Source organism: Pempheris klunzingeri, chromosome 18 (assembly GCF_042242105.1).
Source record: "Pempheris klunzingeri isolate RE-2024b chromosome 18, fPemKlu1.hap1, whole genome shotgun sequence".
Taxonomy (NCBI): Eukaryota; Metazoa; Chordata; class Actinopteri; order Acropomatiformes; family Pempheridae; genus Pempheris; species Pempheris klunzingeri.
Window position 1 is genome coordinate 21,088,246 of NC_092029.1, and position 13,459 is coordinate 21,101,704.

General features: G+C 45.6%; 2 protein-coding genes across 2 annotated transcripts in view; both read left to right on the forward strand.

Moving 5' to 3' along the window:
• The window catches only part of fynb (FYN proto-oncogene, Src family tyrosine kinase b), a 64,101-nt gene extending 58,037 nt beyond the window's left edge, over positions 1-6,064 (forward strand). The window contains exons 11-13 of the mRNA XM_070848768.1: positions 2,269-2,422; positions 3,531-3,662; positions 4,417-6,064. Of these exons, the coding sequence (XP_070704869.1) occupies positions 2,269-2,422; positions 3,531-3,662; positions 4,417-4,625 (495 nt within the window). The 3' untranslated portion in view covers positions 4,626-6,064. The remainder of the gene's footprint in view (positions 1-2,268; positions 2,423-3,530; positions 3,663-4,416) is intronic.
• A 4,393-nt stretch (positions 6,065-10,457) lies between these two features.
• On the forward strand, positions 10,458-12,145 carry LOC139217447 (probable G-protein coupled receptor 139). The gene is made up of 2 exons (XM_070848744.1): positions 10,458-10,536; positions 11,136-12,145. Exons 1-2 carry the CDS (start codon positions 10,458-10,460, stop codon positions 12,143-12,145), a joined length of 1,089 nt encoding a protein of 362 aa, XP_070704845.1.
• The last annotated feature ends 1,314 nt before the right edge of the window (positions 12,146-13,459 follow it).

Sequence of the window (13,459 nt, forward strand, 5' to 3'; positions counted from 1 at the left end):
AAGCCATGGCAATAGCCCCCACGATCCAGTGTGACAAACACTGTTTTGTTAGTGGCTTTCCCAAATGCGCTGTCACCCATGACACGAACAGCTCCTCTGATTTCCTGAATCCAGCTGTTCTAGCCACATAGTTGCGAAATGCCCACATCAGGCATTAAGCTGTTCATGCTCCTGCTCCTGCATGGAAGGAGGAGGATAGAACGCAGACAGTTCAATAGGGCAGTTTGATAAGGCCTGGTTAAAAACCTTGGGCGCAAAGGAGGGGTTAGGTTTCAGTAAAACCTTGGAATCCCCCATGACAAACTGCAGACATGACGGATTCACAGACAATGCATGGATGTTACTCACACGTTTGCCGGAGGCTAATGCAAGAGTATCTTGAGCTCTATCTGTTGCAGTGGCTCGAAAGGTGGCAGCACATCGAGCACCATCGATAGATCCCAAGGGGCAGTTAAGTTAATGTCAGAATAAGTATAAGGCTACCGCTCCAGCTTTTACATACCAATCCTCATACGCACAACATGTAGAAGAGGCCCTGGTTCTCTGAATAGTTGCAATGACACTTTGTGGAAGCCCAGCAGTAGTCAAGTTCATCCTCTCACGGGCCATGCCCAAAGAGCCATTTTTAGTGGGAAGGAGGCAGGAGTCCAGCTGGGCCTGCCATCTCTCACTGGTAGCACGTCTCTTTTTCTTGGCACCCAGAGGGCCAGGGTGGGCAGCTTGGTCCCCCGGCATCACACTGGCTGCAAAGTGTTTCTTAGCCCAAGCACCTTTGGATTCTGGCGGCTTACTCTGACCTCGGTCGGCCACCTGGGGTTGGGGCTGACGTTTTGGGATGCGGTAAGCTGGCCAAGCCACCGCCTGGGTGCAAGGGGCGGAGGGGGTGGCACTTTCCTGGGGAGACACAGCCATAGTGCTTCACCCTCTCTTTTCTTCTCCTCGCAGCGTTTCTGCTTTGTGGCGACCGCTGGGCCAAATAGGCCTTTTGGGTCTTCTCCTTCTCAGAGAGACTGGATTGGTTAAGCCATGTGGCCCTTTCTTGAGCGACCGTCAGGGCCCTGGCTCTTCCAGAGCCCTCGACAGCGCACCTGTGTAGGCGCAGGCAGAGGTCCGTCACCACACACAGCTGTTCCCTCAGCACTGTGGTGGGTGAGGCTGTTCTGTCATCCTCCAATTCAGCCTGGTAGGCTAACAGGAGCAATGACGCATTCAGGGCCCTTACTGTCATAGCCACCGCCTTGTAGCCTTTTTCAGTCAGTGAGGACTGAAAACAATTGGCCTTGGAGGGCAGAGTGGGGCCTGTCAAAGTCATGGTGGACTTATGAGTGGGGTGGAGGTGGGACGCCAGTAGGGGTTCCACTGGAGGCAGGTGGGAAAAACCTTTTTCCTGTCGATCCAGTCCAGCGCTGACCCTCCCTGGACGGAGCTCTTGGCGGAGAGAGGATTGCTCCATGACCGGGTAGCGAGACGTGGTTGTCTCAATTCCCAGCTTTGCAGCTGCCCTCTTACAGGCTTCATGCAGGTCCGTGCTGGCAGTCAGATTCAAAGCATCGCTGCACACGCTCCCCACAGCCACCGGCTTCGCAGTCGGTGTGAGGGTAAAGGGCTCAACAGCATCGTCCCCCTCAGAACCAAGGCTAATGGAGTCCTCCCCTGAGTCGGAATCATCCCCCACGACCTTGCCGGGCTCTGCCATCAGGCAGACTTCCTGCTCGTCGGGGTCGTCGGTCAGCGGGGCTACGGCGTCACGCTGTACGCCCCAGCTAGCTCCCATCGGGATGGTGTGTGCCGGGGTTAATAACTGTTCATTACCCCCATCTGAGGGTGTGTCGAAATACTATACTCAGTGCACAGCAGAGCATCATATTTTGACCACAATTTTGAAATGGTGATAAGATGCCTTTTACATGAAACTTCCCTTTTCCTGATTTTCAGTTTTCTGCAGGTTAAACAGCACAAGGCTATTTGTTAGACCTGCATGTTTATTGGAAAACTGTCAAATTATGAGCTTTACTACCACCAACATCCCTAAAACCCAAGGGGACACAGACCTTTACAAAACTTGGAGGAGTCTAAAATAGATTCTTCAGAAATAGATTCTTCCTACAAGCTTTCACTCTTAAAAAGTAGTACTTAACATCACCAGGCGCTTATTTAAGAAAAAAAAAGCCCAACACAAATCATAGTTGCAGCATTCATCAGAAACAAAGCCGAGGTGATTTTATCCTCGGGTGTTAAGGCAGCCATGCTCACTGTGCTGTGCTCCAGGTGGCGGCAGGCATGGCCTACATCGAGAGGATGAACTACATCCACAGAGACCTGCGCTCTGCCAACATCCTGGTGGGAGACAACCTGGTGTGCAAGATCGCTGACTTCGGCCTGGCCAGGCTCATCGAGGACAACGAATACACTGCTCGGCAAGGTGGGGCCTCCCACTCCTCTCCCATACACGACATATTAGATGAACATGTCTAATGCTCCCACTCACACACATTCGCATACTTGACTGGATTAGGTCATGGAGGGAATTCTCTAAGTGGGCCGCAAAAAAAACACATCAAAATGACTAGCAAATAGTTATGTGTGATCAGAGTCAGCTCCAAATATTTGCTGTTAGACGTCTACACTGAAACAGAGAGCAGACACTCCCTGCTCCACAGGGACACACAGAGTTTCTAAGAGTTAACTGCTGCTAGCAGGAACATTTTGCATAGAGGCAGTCCTCATGGGAGGCCCTGATGGCCTGGCCATGAACAGCAGTGTTTGATTTCAGCCAGGAATGACAGTTTTCAAATGTTTCGTGACAGTAACAAAAGTATTTGTCAGCATACTGTAAGTGTCCATCATCTCCCCGTTGGTTAGTTTTAGCTCATAACAGCTGTTCCTGATGATGTTCAGAAAATGCTCTCATTTTTTTTCTCAATTTTTTCTTCCTTTGACATGGAATCATTTTGCTCTACACATGTTTTTGATGCTTTGAGAAATAAGACTTTTCTGATGGCTGACAGATCTTGTGAGTTTGCGTTTCAGTCTAACACGCCCCACCTTTATGGTTTGTATTTGTGATTAACCTCCAGAATCATTTTCTCCTTCCTTTACATACACATACGTGTCTCCGCCTGCAATGAGTTCAGCCAATCACAAGTGACATCACACATGGTTGGTCTTCTCTGTGCCAACGTATAACATTAAGAATGGAGAGTCACCTTGTTTAGCTGCAGCTGGCCGTTTTCACAGTGAGAACAGATCCTTACAGTCCGCAAAGGTGCTGGAACACACAGCTCTAACTATTTACTACTATAACTGCTCACTATTAATGATTAAAAGCTCTTCCCTGTGTTTGTGGGCTGTATTAGTGTGTAGACTACAACCACCCACTTGTCTTTATGCCTTTACAATAAAAAAGCTCCCCTAGAGCCAGAGCCCAATAGCTCTCCACCAGAAATATGACAGAAGGTAACAACTTAAGTGAATTCACCTGCAGAGACGCTCACTTCATTAAGGCTCATGCCGTCTCTGCTCTCCCACAGGTGCAAAGTTCCCCATCAAGTGGACCGCTCCAGAGGCCGCGCTGTACGGGAAGTTCACCATCAAGTCGGACGTGTGGTCTTTTGGCATCTTGCTGACAGAGCTGGTCACCAAGGGTCGGGTGCCCTACCCAGGTGAGGAGGGGAAAGGGTTAAGCAGGCATCAGAGGCTCGCCGTGGCGTTGCCTTGCCGAGAGCCACTTAGTGGAGATAGAGTGGCCTGATAAGGAGAAACCTCTCCTGTGTGAACAGCACACACAGCTTTCTTTATGACACAAGGTGGCCCCCGCTGCTGTTTATGGGAGTAAAAGGTTCTGTGCTGCGTGGATAACTTTCCTCTCCCTGCCAGAATGTGAGATAACCCTTAATTACTGTCGCTTAGTTACCGTCACCTAACTGATAAAACATGACCACGTGATCAACCACAACGGTTGCCAGTTCGATTCCAGCTGGCAGCCCTTGTTGGACGTCGTACCCCCCCCCTCTCTCTCTCCCCGGTTTCCTGTCTGACCCTGTCTCTTTCAAATAAAGGCAAAAATGGCCTAACAAAAGATAATGATGATCATTTTTCTTCCAAAAGCTCCATTAAAACTGCTCCAACAGGAGCTTGCTTATGTACATGAAATGGAGGAAATGTGAAATTAGTACCTTTGTCTGGTCAGGGCTTTTGTTTTAGAGCAAAGAGACACTGAAAGGCTTCTGAAACGTCTCAGTTAAAAGGCCTCTGCAGATTCCAGATGTAAAGAGGACACTGGTTCCAGAAGGACTTTAGATTTGCTGAAGGCGACGAGGCTAAATCAGAGCAGCTTCTCTCCACAGAGCTGTCCTGTTGATTAGTTTAAGAGCTCTTGGTGCACTTGTCAACCTCGTGCTTGTGTTTGGTTTTCAGGCATGAACAACCGCGAGGTGTTGGAGCAGGTGGAGCGAGGCTACAGGATGCAGTGCCCCCAGGACTGCCCCATCTCGCTGCACGAGCTCATGCTGCAGTGCTGGAAGAAGGACGCCGAGGAGCGGCCCACCTTCGAGTACCTGCAAGCCTTCTTGGAGGACTACTTCACAGCCACCGAGCCTCAGTACCAGCCCGGGGACAACCTCTAAGCCCCCCGCCGCCCTGCCTGGGGGCCGGCGGCTGGGGCAGGACTGGCCCAATCAGTGCTGTTACAAAACTCTGGAACCTTCCCAGCCGGGCCTTTATTTTAGGGATCTGTACAGCTTCCTCAGCTCAACCCGAGCATTTCAGTCCCACCACCAACCCTCTAAAACACAATCCTCAGCCTCTGACACGCTCCCTAGTGTCTGAACTCTGCAAATGTGATAATTAGGGAAGAGGAGGAGGGGGGGGGGGGTCGAGCATGGACAGCATTACCTGGGGTTGTGATGATGCAATGAAACACCTGTATTCAATGTAAATAAGAAAGGCTTGTTTTAGTTTATTTGTTTGCTTCCGTTTCAGATTTTATTTTCTCCTGCACAAAATAATAATAGTGATGATGAAAATGATAAAGGCAAGGAAGAGAACCATTTCAGACGAGCACCTGAGCCGGCACAGTTAATCTGTACGTGTATTATACTGTAGCTCCTCGATTCTTTTATAGAGATTGAATCCCCAATATATTTTTTTCTCATTTTCTATAATGTGTAAAGAAATCCACCCCCAGGCTGATGCTTTACTGTTGACTTCTCCGTTTAGCAGTGTTGCAGAGGGTTCTTCAGGCGAGCATGACGCAGCCTATTTTTCTTTTCTTGCACCCCCCAAAGCTTCCTCAGAGCGCTTCTTGTTAGGCTCCCGCCGTATGGAACAAGGTTCTTTTACAAATGTCACATTTTTGTAAATTCCAGCTGAGCGCGTGAGGATTTTCAACATATCCCTCCTCGCTTATAATTTGGAGAACATTTGGTTGGAGATATTTCTGTCTTACTTCCGCGAGCGTTGTTTTTGTTTAGCTGGAGGAAAGAAAGGTGCAGTTAATTTAAGAAGAGAGTAAGTATGTCTTATCTGAGCTGTCGCCTCGTCAGCACGATTGTTTTGAGGGGAAGTCGGCGTGGACGGCGGCGCTCTCCTCATCTCCTGCACGTCCTCCACTTGAATCTGGACCACCTCACCTCCTTAGTTATGTCTTCTTTTATGTTTTACTGACAAGGTTATATTCAGTATTCAGTATTTGGTTTTTACAGAGTATGTTTCTATTTAACCTTTTTAAGTGATCCTTTCAGAGTCAGTTGTACTGTATGTTCAGGGAAGGTTTTGGGCCGATCCATGGTGCCGTTCAGAACAGACACTGAAGGTTTTAAGGTTTGAATTCATGATGAAACCCATTGAATTGGAAATGAATTTAATTTGGCCCTCATCTGGTCTTAATGCAGATGGTTTTGTGGCCAAAGGAAACCTCTCATTTTTCAGTTGTACAGCTAAATGGTTTTAAGTGTCTCTAACTTCCCTCCTTTATATCTTTTCATTTTTCATTTTTTAACATGACTTGTTTTGTTATTTTGGTGATTTGGCGATCAGAAAAGAACAATAAACATTTTACACTCTTTTCCAAGACGCTTTCTTTCTACAAGCCCATGTGTGTGTCTGCTTAAACTGTGACACGCTTTGGGTGGGTGTGTGTGTAGTACAATCTAGCATGTGATCTGAGGGGAGGTGAGAAGGAGATTATTATCAGCTCTTGCATGTTCATAAAGCCGAGAGACGCACAGGAGATGTGTCCAGACTTTTAGTCTCTAATACAAGCACCAAAACCACCATAAGGCGACTGGACAGGCACTTGGGTGGGAGTTCATCTAGTGAGAACACCCACATCTGTCAACCTCCACGGCCCCCAGCTCATCAAGTACAGACAAGATAACAGTAGAGCACTGGTGGAATGTAACACTGTGTACTGAAGGACAATTTTAGGTACTTGAGTGTTTCTATTTTATGCTACTTTATACTTAGAATGTACTTACTAGTTACTTTGCTGATGAATGCTGTTATATTGTTAGAGATGAAACTACCCAGCAGTATAGAAACTAGATCAAATGAGCTCCATGTTTACCAGCTGCAACATTAATGATGAACACACTAATTATAATCCAATATCTACTTCTCTGAAATGCCATTCTGCATAATGAGTACTTTTATGTTTAAATGCAGGATTTAAACTTGTACCATAGTATTTGTACACTGTGGTATTCTTAAACCCAACTAAGTAGTTTTGGTGCCTGAAGCGAATCAAACTGTTCCACAATATCCAAGTTAACATACATGACGTAGCCTAAATTGTCTGGGAGCTGGAAACAGCAGACATGTTGACATGTCATGGCAGGAAAAGCACACGTGTTACTACTAACATTAACGATGGCTCCGTCCCAGCAAGTGACAATAAAGTAGCGTGCACAATGCAGGTACCCAGAAACTAAAGTACCTAAATGGAATCCAGCCCTCAGTCGTTTGTGCTTTTCAAGTCAAAATGTCCTCCATGAAAAAGGCCTTTGCTCAAGTATGTAATTTTGGGAGTATTATTACGGTATGAGGACGTATTGATATTGTTAATAACTAACTATGGATTAACTACATCTGCTTTTTTATCTGAAAGGGAAAAAAGCTAAACATTAAAAACTAAATCAAAAACACTTAACATCAGTTTAACTGCAATATCAATTTATTTATCCTCTCCTCTCCTCTTAGTCAGTGTCTCTTTATTGAAGAGAATCATTAAATGGTTATTATTAAATATGAAACGATCATCCACCAAACCCCCCCTCTGTCCCTGGCTTTTCTACACCAGACACTTTGACTTGTCATAGCAGGAAAAGCACTGGTGTTACCTGTAATGTTAGCAGAGGCTCCGAGGCATTACAGCGAGCCAGCACGCACAATAGTAGGACCCTGAAACTGAAGCAGCTAAATGGAATTCAGCCGTAATTTATGTGACTGTGCCTTAGAAAGTGTCACACATTCCTCTGTGCCAATTCACCTGGCCGGTCATCAGCGTGCCCTGCAGTGCTCCGAGTTAAATACTGTGGCGGTGTGAAGTGCCTGCTGCAGGTGAGCTGAGGCACCTGCAGAGAAGCAGAACATGGCCAAGTAGAGAGCAGCAGGAGAAAAAGCAGTCGCAGGAAGCAAAAACCTGGGTGTGGGAGGAGTTCGGGGAGTCTGTGGAGATGGACTTTCAGGTGGCCTCGAGGAAGTTTTGGCAAACTATTGGAAAGGGAAAGCAGGGCTTGGCTTATTGGAGCTGTCACCTCGAGTCAGCGCGATTGTTTTGAGCTGAGTGTGAAGTGGTTGGAGTGAGAATCACCACCTCTAAGTCTGAGGCCGTGGTTCTCTGCCAAAAAACGCTGGATTGTCCTCTCCAGGTTGGGAGGGAGTTGCTGCTCCAGGTGGCGGAGTTTAAGTATCTCAGGGCCTTGATCACAAGTGAGTGTTGAAATGGAGCACAAGACAGACAGACGTCAGCAGTAATGTGGTCACTGTACCGGTATATAGATGATAAAGCCGCTGCTTGTTCAAATCGAAAGGAGCCGGTTGAGGTGGTTTGGGCATCTGGTCAGGATGCCCCCTGGGTGCCTCCCTTTGGAGGAGCGGGGCAATGTTATTACACCTTTGTCTGACAAATTAAAATAATGCTGGGAGCATGTAGTGTTGCAGCTGTTGCAGTGACGCATCCCACTCACTCCCCATGAGGAGAATTTTCCAGTCTGGTATTTGTCCAGTATCAGGTGCCTGTTTGTCCTCTCCTGTTTGATTTCTGGATCAATGCTGTTGGGAGGTGCAAAGTATGTGCTAACTGGCCATTAAACAAGGTTTACCCAGGTCAAAGTTTCCCCTGCACCTCTGCAACACAACCGCTCCCTGATTTTTGTTGTGCTTTTGATTCCCTCCTCATATCTTCTTTCCAAGCGATCTCATGAAATGCTGTTGCTGCTCTGTATAGCACACGAGCTACTAGAAAATTATTTCAGGTTTTTGACAACTTTGGAGTCGAAATGGTGACAGTTGCAGACATAAAGATGAATCTGTGGTTGATGTGTGATAAGACTATGAGTTACAATCTGTCCTAACTGGTAAGTGATGGGTCCTCTTCTGATCAAAGCTATTTAAACATTGCCAGTGACTTAGGGGCACAAAACTAGCTACCTTGACAATACCTGACCCACTTTAGTTTATATTTTACTTTAATAGTGTAAATTCCCAGAAGAATCAGCAATTCAAAAATGGACTAAAACTTGTGGATTTGTCACGTAGCAGTTTAGCTCATGTTAAAGCTTAGTTTTTTCAATGATTTCAAAAACTCTCACATCAATAAGCTGATTAGAGTTCTTGTCCAAAACTTTAGCTTGTGTTCATCCATCATTTGGTTTCATTCTGTGCTATCGGTTATTGGTGTCTAATATAGGAGCAGCTGAGCCTCTACATAAGCTATATGTCAGGTGATGTGACTCCCTCCCTCCCAGGCGTTATAAGAAGGAACAGCAGCTGGAGCAGTCTCACCCATCCCTCCCCACATCGTCCACACTCTCATCCTTGCAGAGACGTAACCAGCTGGCATATGCACCTTTGTGGAAGAAGCCACTTGTGTACGACGCCTCCATAGCTGTCCAGAGCTCAGCGCAGCGGACCTACAGACAGGTAGGTCTGATTATAGCCACTTTAGTACTGACGACTGATACCCAGATGAAGGACGTTAACCTGAATCAGTCCAGATCATTGATGAAGCACTCTGAAAGGACAAGAGGTTCCTTTCCTTCATTTATGAAAAGGTCGTTTATGTTGAGTTACATCAAGTCTTAATGAAACAACCATTAGATTAGAGCAGTAGGGATCTGTGGGTGATCCAGACGACAGTGGATCTTTATGACCCATTGTAAAAAAGACGACTATAGAGAAACCTCCCTCCCCCTTCATTGACTCACAGGTGGACCTACACCAGCATCAGCAGACAGATCAGCTTTCATCCAGCGTTTACTGTAAGTCATCAGCCGAATGGCTCTGTTCAATTTTGGAGGTCAACCAAATTCCTTTTGCTTGTGCAGCACAGTGGTGGAGGAAGTATTGAGATTCTTTAAAGTTACTTATACCAACCTGTGAAACTGTACATCATGTATGAGAATGAAAAGTACTCCCATTGCAGTGAAATGTTTCCAGTCTCTGTGTTTCCTGTTATACCTGATGTTTCTGGGTTCATCTTACTTCTGCATTGATGTGGATGTTTTTTTTTTCATTTAGCTGCTTTAGATGTTTAAGGTTGCGCTGGCTACTTTTTATATGCTTTTGTAGTTTAATCCACAGCAATGCATCAGGGTTTATAAGATCACCGTGTGCTTGTGTCACCACTGTGCTGCCAGACCACGCACCTCTAAAAAGTCTCAAAACAGCCTGTTTTTGTTGTGTAACAATGCATTTTGTAACTGATCCAAGATTGTTAGAAATAGTTTATTTAGCTGAAGGAGGAGGAGAATTTTCTCAGACCATGATGAAACTCATAGAAAGCATAGTGGTGACACAACCAAACAGGCCAAAGACATGAGAGAAATGGCCTCTCTGTTCCATATCCAGAGCTTTATTAGTTCATGTTTCTAATGTGTACTGGTTTTAGATGTTTCTTTCTCTCCCTGACTTCACATTTTACAGGAGTTCTTCCTCCACTGTGTCCTAATATAATATCTGATGCTGCTCATGTGGGGATTCTTGAATCCTTAATGTTGAATTCCTGAATCGTTGGCTCTCTCTCTAATTAAAGAGTTTGGTCTAGACCTGCTCTTTATGGAAAGAGTCTGGAGATAACACTGTTGTGAATTGGCTCTATATAAATAAGTCAAGCTCTCATCTGCAAAGAGTCCCTCACCATTATTTGCCCGCTGTCTCTTCACTCCTGCTCTCCTCCCTCTCTAATGGCTTTATTGCAGGTATTAGCATGTGAGCTATTGGCTTGCGGTGAGTGAACCATGGAGGGAGCCGGCGCCACTGCCTTCGTCACTGTTCAGAAGATATACTACCCACTCCTTTGCATCATGGGTATTCCAGGTGCGCATCTCATCTTGTTGTTTGGCGTATGGATGTCCATGATCAGCACAGCTGGTACCAGCAATACGTTTCTAGGTTACTACTTCACATTTAAATCATTTATTTGTTTTATGCTTTTTATGGCTTGTTACTGCTTTACATTCCATTTTAGCATCTTCTAGCTTATTATTTTTGGTTTTGGCCCATGCTCTCATAAACCTTGTTCTCAGTAGTGGCAAGCAGCTATTGACAAAGTTAGCTAGTTACAAAGCAAGTGGGCTGAATATTTTTCTCAGGAGCTGGTGAAGACCAAACCAGAGCTAACAGGAGATTGGACATTTGTCAGGTGGCCAAAAACTGCAAATGAATGCTAATGTGTCTGCTGAATATTTACAGTAAATATACAGTACAATAAATTGTTTGATAATGAACTAATCTACCATAACAACTTCATAAGATATTACGTTCCATGTTCTGCATCCAGCTTCTTTTTCTGCCAGCCCCTAGTGGCCAAAACAAATCAATCGATGTATTCATAAAGTTATTAGTAATAATTCAATGTGTGACCAAAAAGGCAAATGTCATGTATCCAGCTGAGCTTTTGTGTCCTTGTCTTCCAGCCAACCTCTTCACATTCTATATGATCTGCTTCCGTAAATGTGGGATGTCCGATACAGCCATCATTTACCTGGGCTGTCTGGCCATCATGGACACCTTCTACCTGGTGTGGGTGATCCTTATTGACCTGACCCTTACCTTCTGGCTACTCCAACCCTTCTGGCACTCCCATCCCATGTGTGGCATCCTGGGATTCCTGCAGTATGGATCGCTCTACAGCTCCTCCTGGATTGTGGTGGTGTTCACCATTGAGCGCTACCTCGTTCTCCGCAGCACAACAGCCAGGCAGCACTTCTCCCAGACGTGGGTCACTAAACTGACCTGCGTGGCTATCGTCCTGGTGTCGCATCTTGCCTCTGTGCCACTTGGCTGGATCAACATCGTTTCACCCGTCACCTTTACTGTGGATGGGGAGAATGTGACGCTGCCCAGGTGTCATTACCGCAATGAGACCTACTCTACTATTATAGTGTGGATAACCACCTTCCTCTCAGGGGGATGCCCCATTGTGTTGGTGATCATCTTCAACTACCTCATCGGGTACCACCTGTGCCGTGCCAGCAACCTTTTCACCAAGGAGGAGCGTCGCGTCATGCATGGGAGGAGCACTAAGGGAATGCTGAGGAGGACCATCCTGCTGCTGGGTACCGTCTCTGTGACCTTTGTCGTGCTCAGTCTGCCCCGCTTTGTCACATACTGCATCCTGAGAACCAAGTACAACAGCGAGAACTTCAATAGGAATGACTACAGCATCCCCATCAATGTGGCTGGAGACCTGGCCAACATGCTGCAGAACCTCAACTCCACCACCAACTTCCTGCTCTACTGCATGGTCAGCCGGCGCTTCCGACAGGAACTGGTCCAGGTGGTGATTTGTAGGGCGAAGGCTCGTGAGCTGGGTTCTGTCCTTACCCACACCACCATGAAAGTCTTTTCTGTTGTAGATCACAAGGCCTCGCCCTTCAACGACCCTGTGACTGTGGTGCTAACCAATCTCAAACAGAAGGAGTAGAGAGGATCTAGAAGAATGGACAAGGATCAGACTTTCCAAATAATTATCCTTTAAGTATATTCATTCTTGATCTTGGAAATTGTAGTTTGATAAAATAATCTTAACCAAAGGCTCACAACCACATTTCATCTGTGGTACTTTGGTCATGTGGTGACAACAAAGCCGTCTCCATGATGGAAGTAATGGAAGACGCAGGAAGCAGACCTTGAGTTTAAGCATAACTTCAGTTAATCCTGGGCTCTATTGTCACCAGAAACAGACATTACATCACTGTTTTGAAAGCCACCAGACTCTGTTGTCATAAGCAGTAACATGGCAGTTGATGGTCTAGTGCTACCTCAATCAGTTAGTTTGTTTGTGTAATTGACCAAATCAGCAGTAGACCAGAAGACCATGTTCTTCAAAACGGAATTACTGTTTTTGTCAAAGGAGTCTGGCGGCTTTAAATGGAGTGATATAACAGCTGCTTTGGGTTAAAGAAAAAGGATTCAGCTTATCTCGTTGGGATGCTTTTCATAATGTTGTCCAACACTTCAAATAACAAAGTGTTGGATAACAGTCGGCTAGCTGAGGTGATCTACTATACCAGTTCCAAAACTTATACCTGTGCCCTATTTACATGTTTTACATGTAAATAGGGCACAGGTATAAAAATATCAAAGTTGGCCTTTAAGATTATTTTGTGAACTTATCCTTTCATTTTAGATTTAGTTTTTTTAGCCACCTAGCTGTGTGGCTCTGGGGTTGGCAAGGTTGGCCAACACTTTGGTCCAGAAGGAAATATGTCTTCTTGATGTGTTTCCATGAAATTCATGGTCCCCAGAGCATGAATCCTGCTGACTTTGGTGTTCCAGCTGGCTTTCCAGCTAGTGTTGAACAGTGTGACACAGTGTTTTCACTTTTGAACCTTTATGATCCCCTGACTTTCCCTCTCGCACCTTCATGAGGTTGACACGTGGTTTTGAGTGAAATAAATCACCACCTATCGGATGGATTGCCATGGGACTTGGTTATTTGAAGGCCATGCGACAAAATTGAAATATTTTCAAAAAAATAATAAATGTGGATGGACTATTGTAACAATGGATATAATCAAGTGAAAGCTTAAGGACATACAAAGCTATTTTCCGGTATGTGATGAATCATCCAGGTCACATGAAGTTGTAAAAGAAGAACAACTGGACCTGCATGTCAGCCTTAAAAACGTTTAACTGCTCATCCAAAACTGCTGCATGACATTCAGGAGTAGTGATGTGTGCTAAATAAAATGTGAATGCATAGGAGCAACGCTGCTGGTGATGTTCAGTATGTGTA

Coding starts and splice junctions, on each gene's coding strand:
- LOC139217447 (XM_070848744.1), top strand. CDS start 10,458: ATGGAGGGAGCCGGCGCCACTGCCTTCGTCACTGTTCAGAAGATATAC. Junction 10,537..11,135: donor TTGCATCATGGGTATTCCAG/GTGCGCATCTCA, acceptor CTTGTCTTCCAG/CCAACCTCTTCACATTCTAT.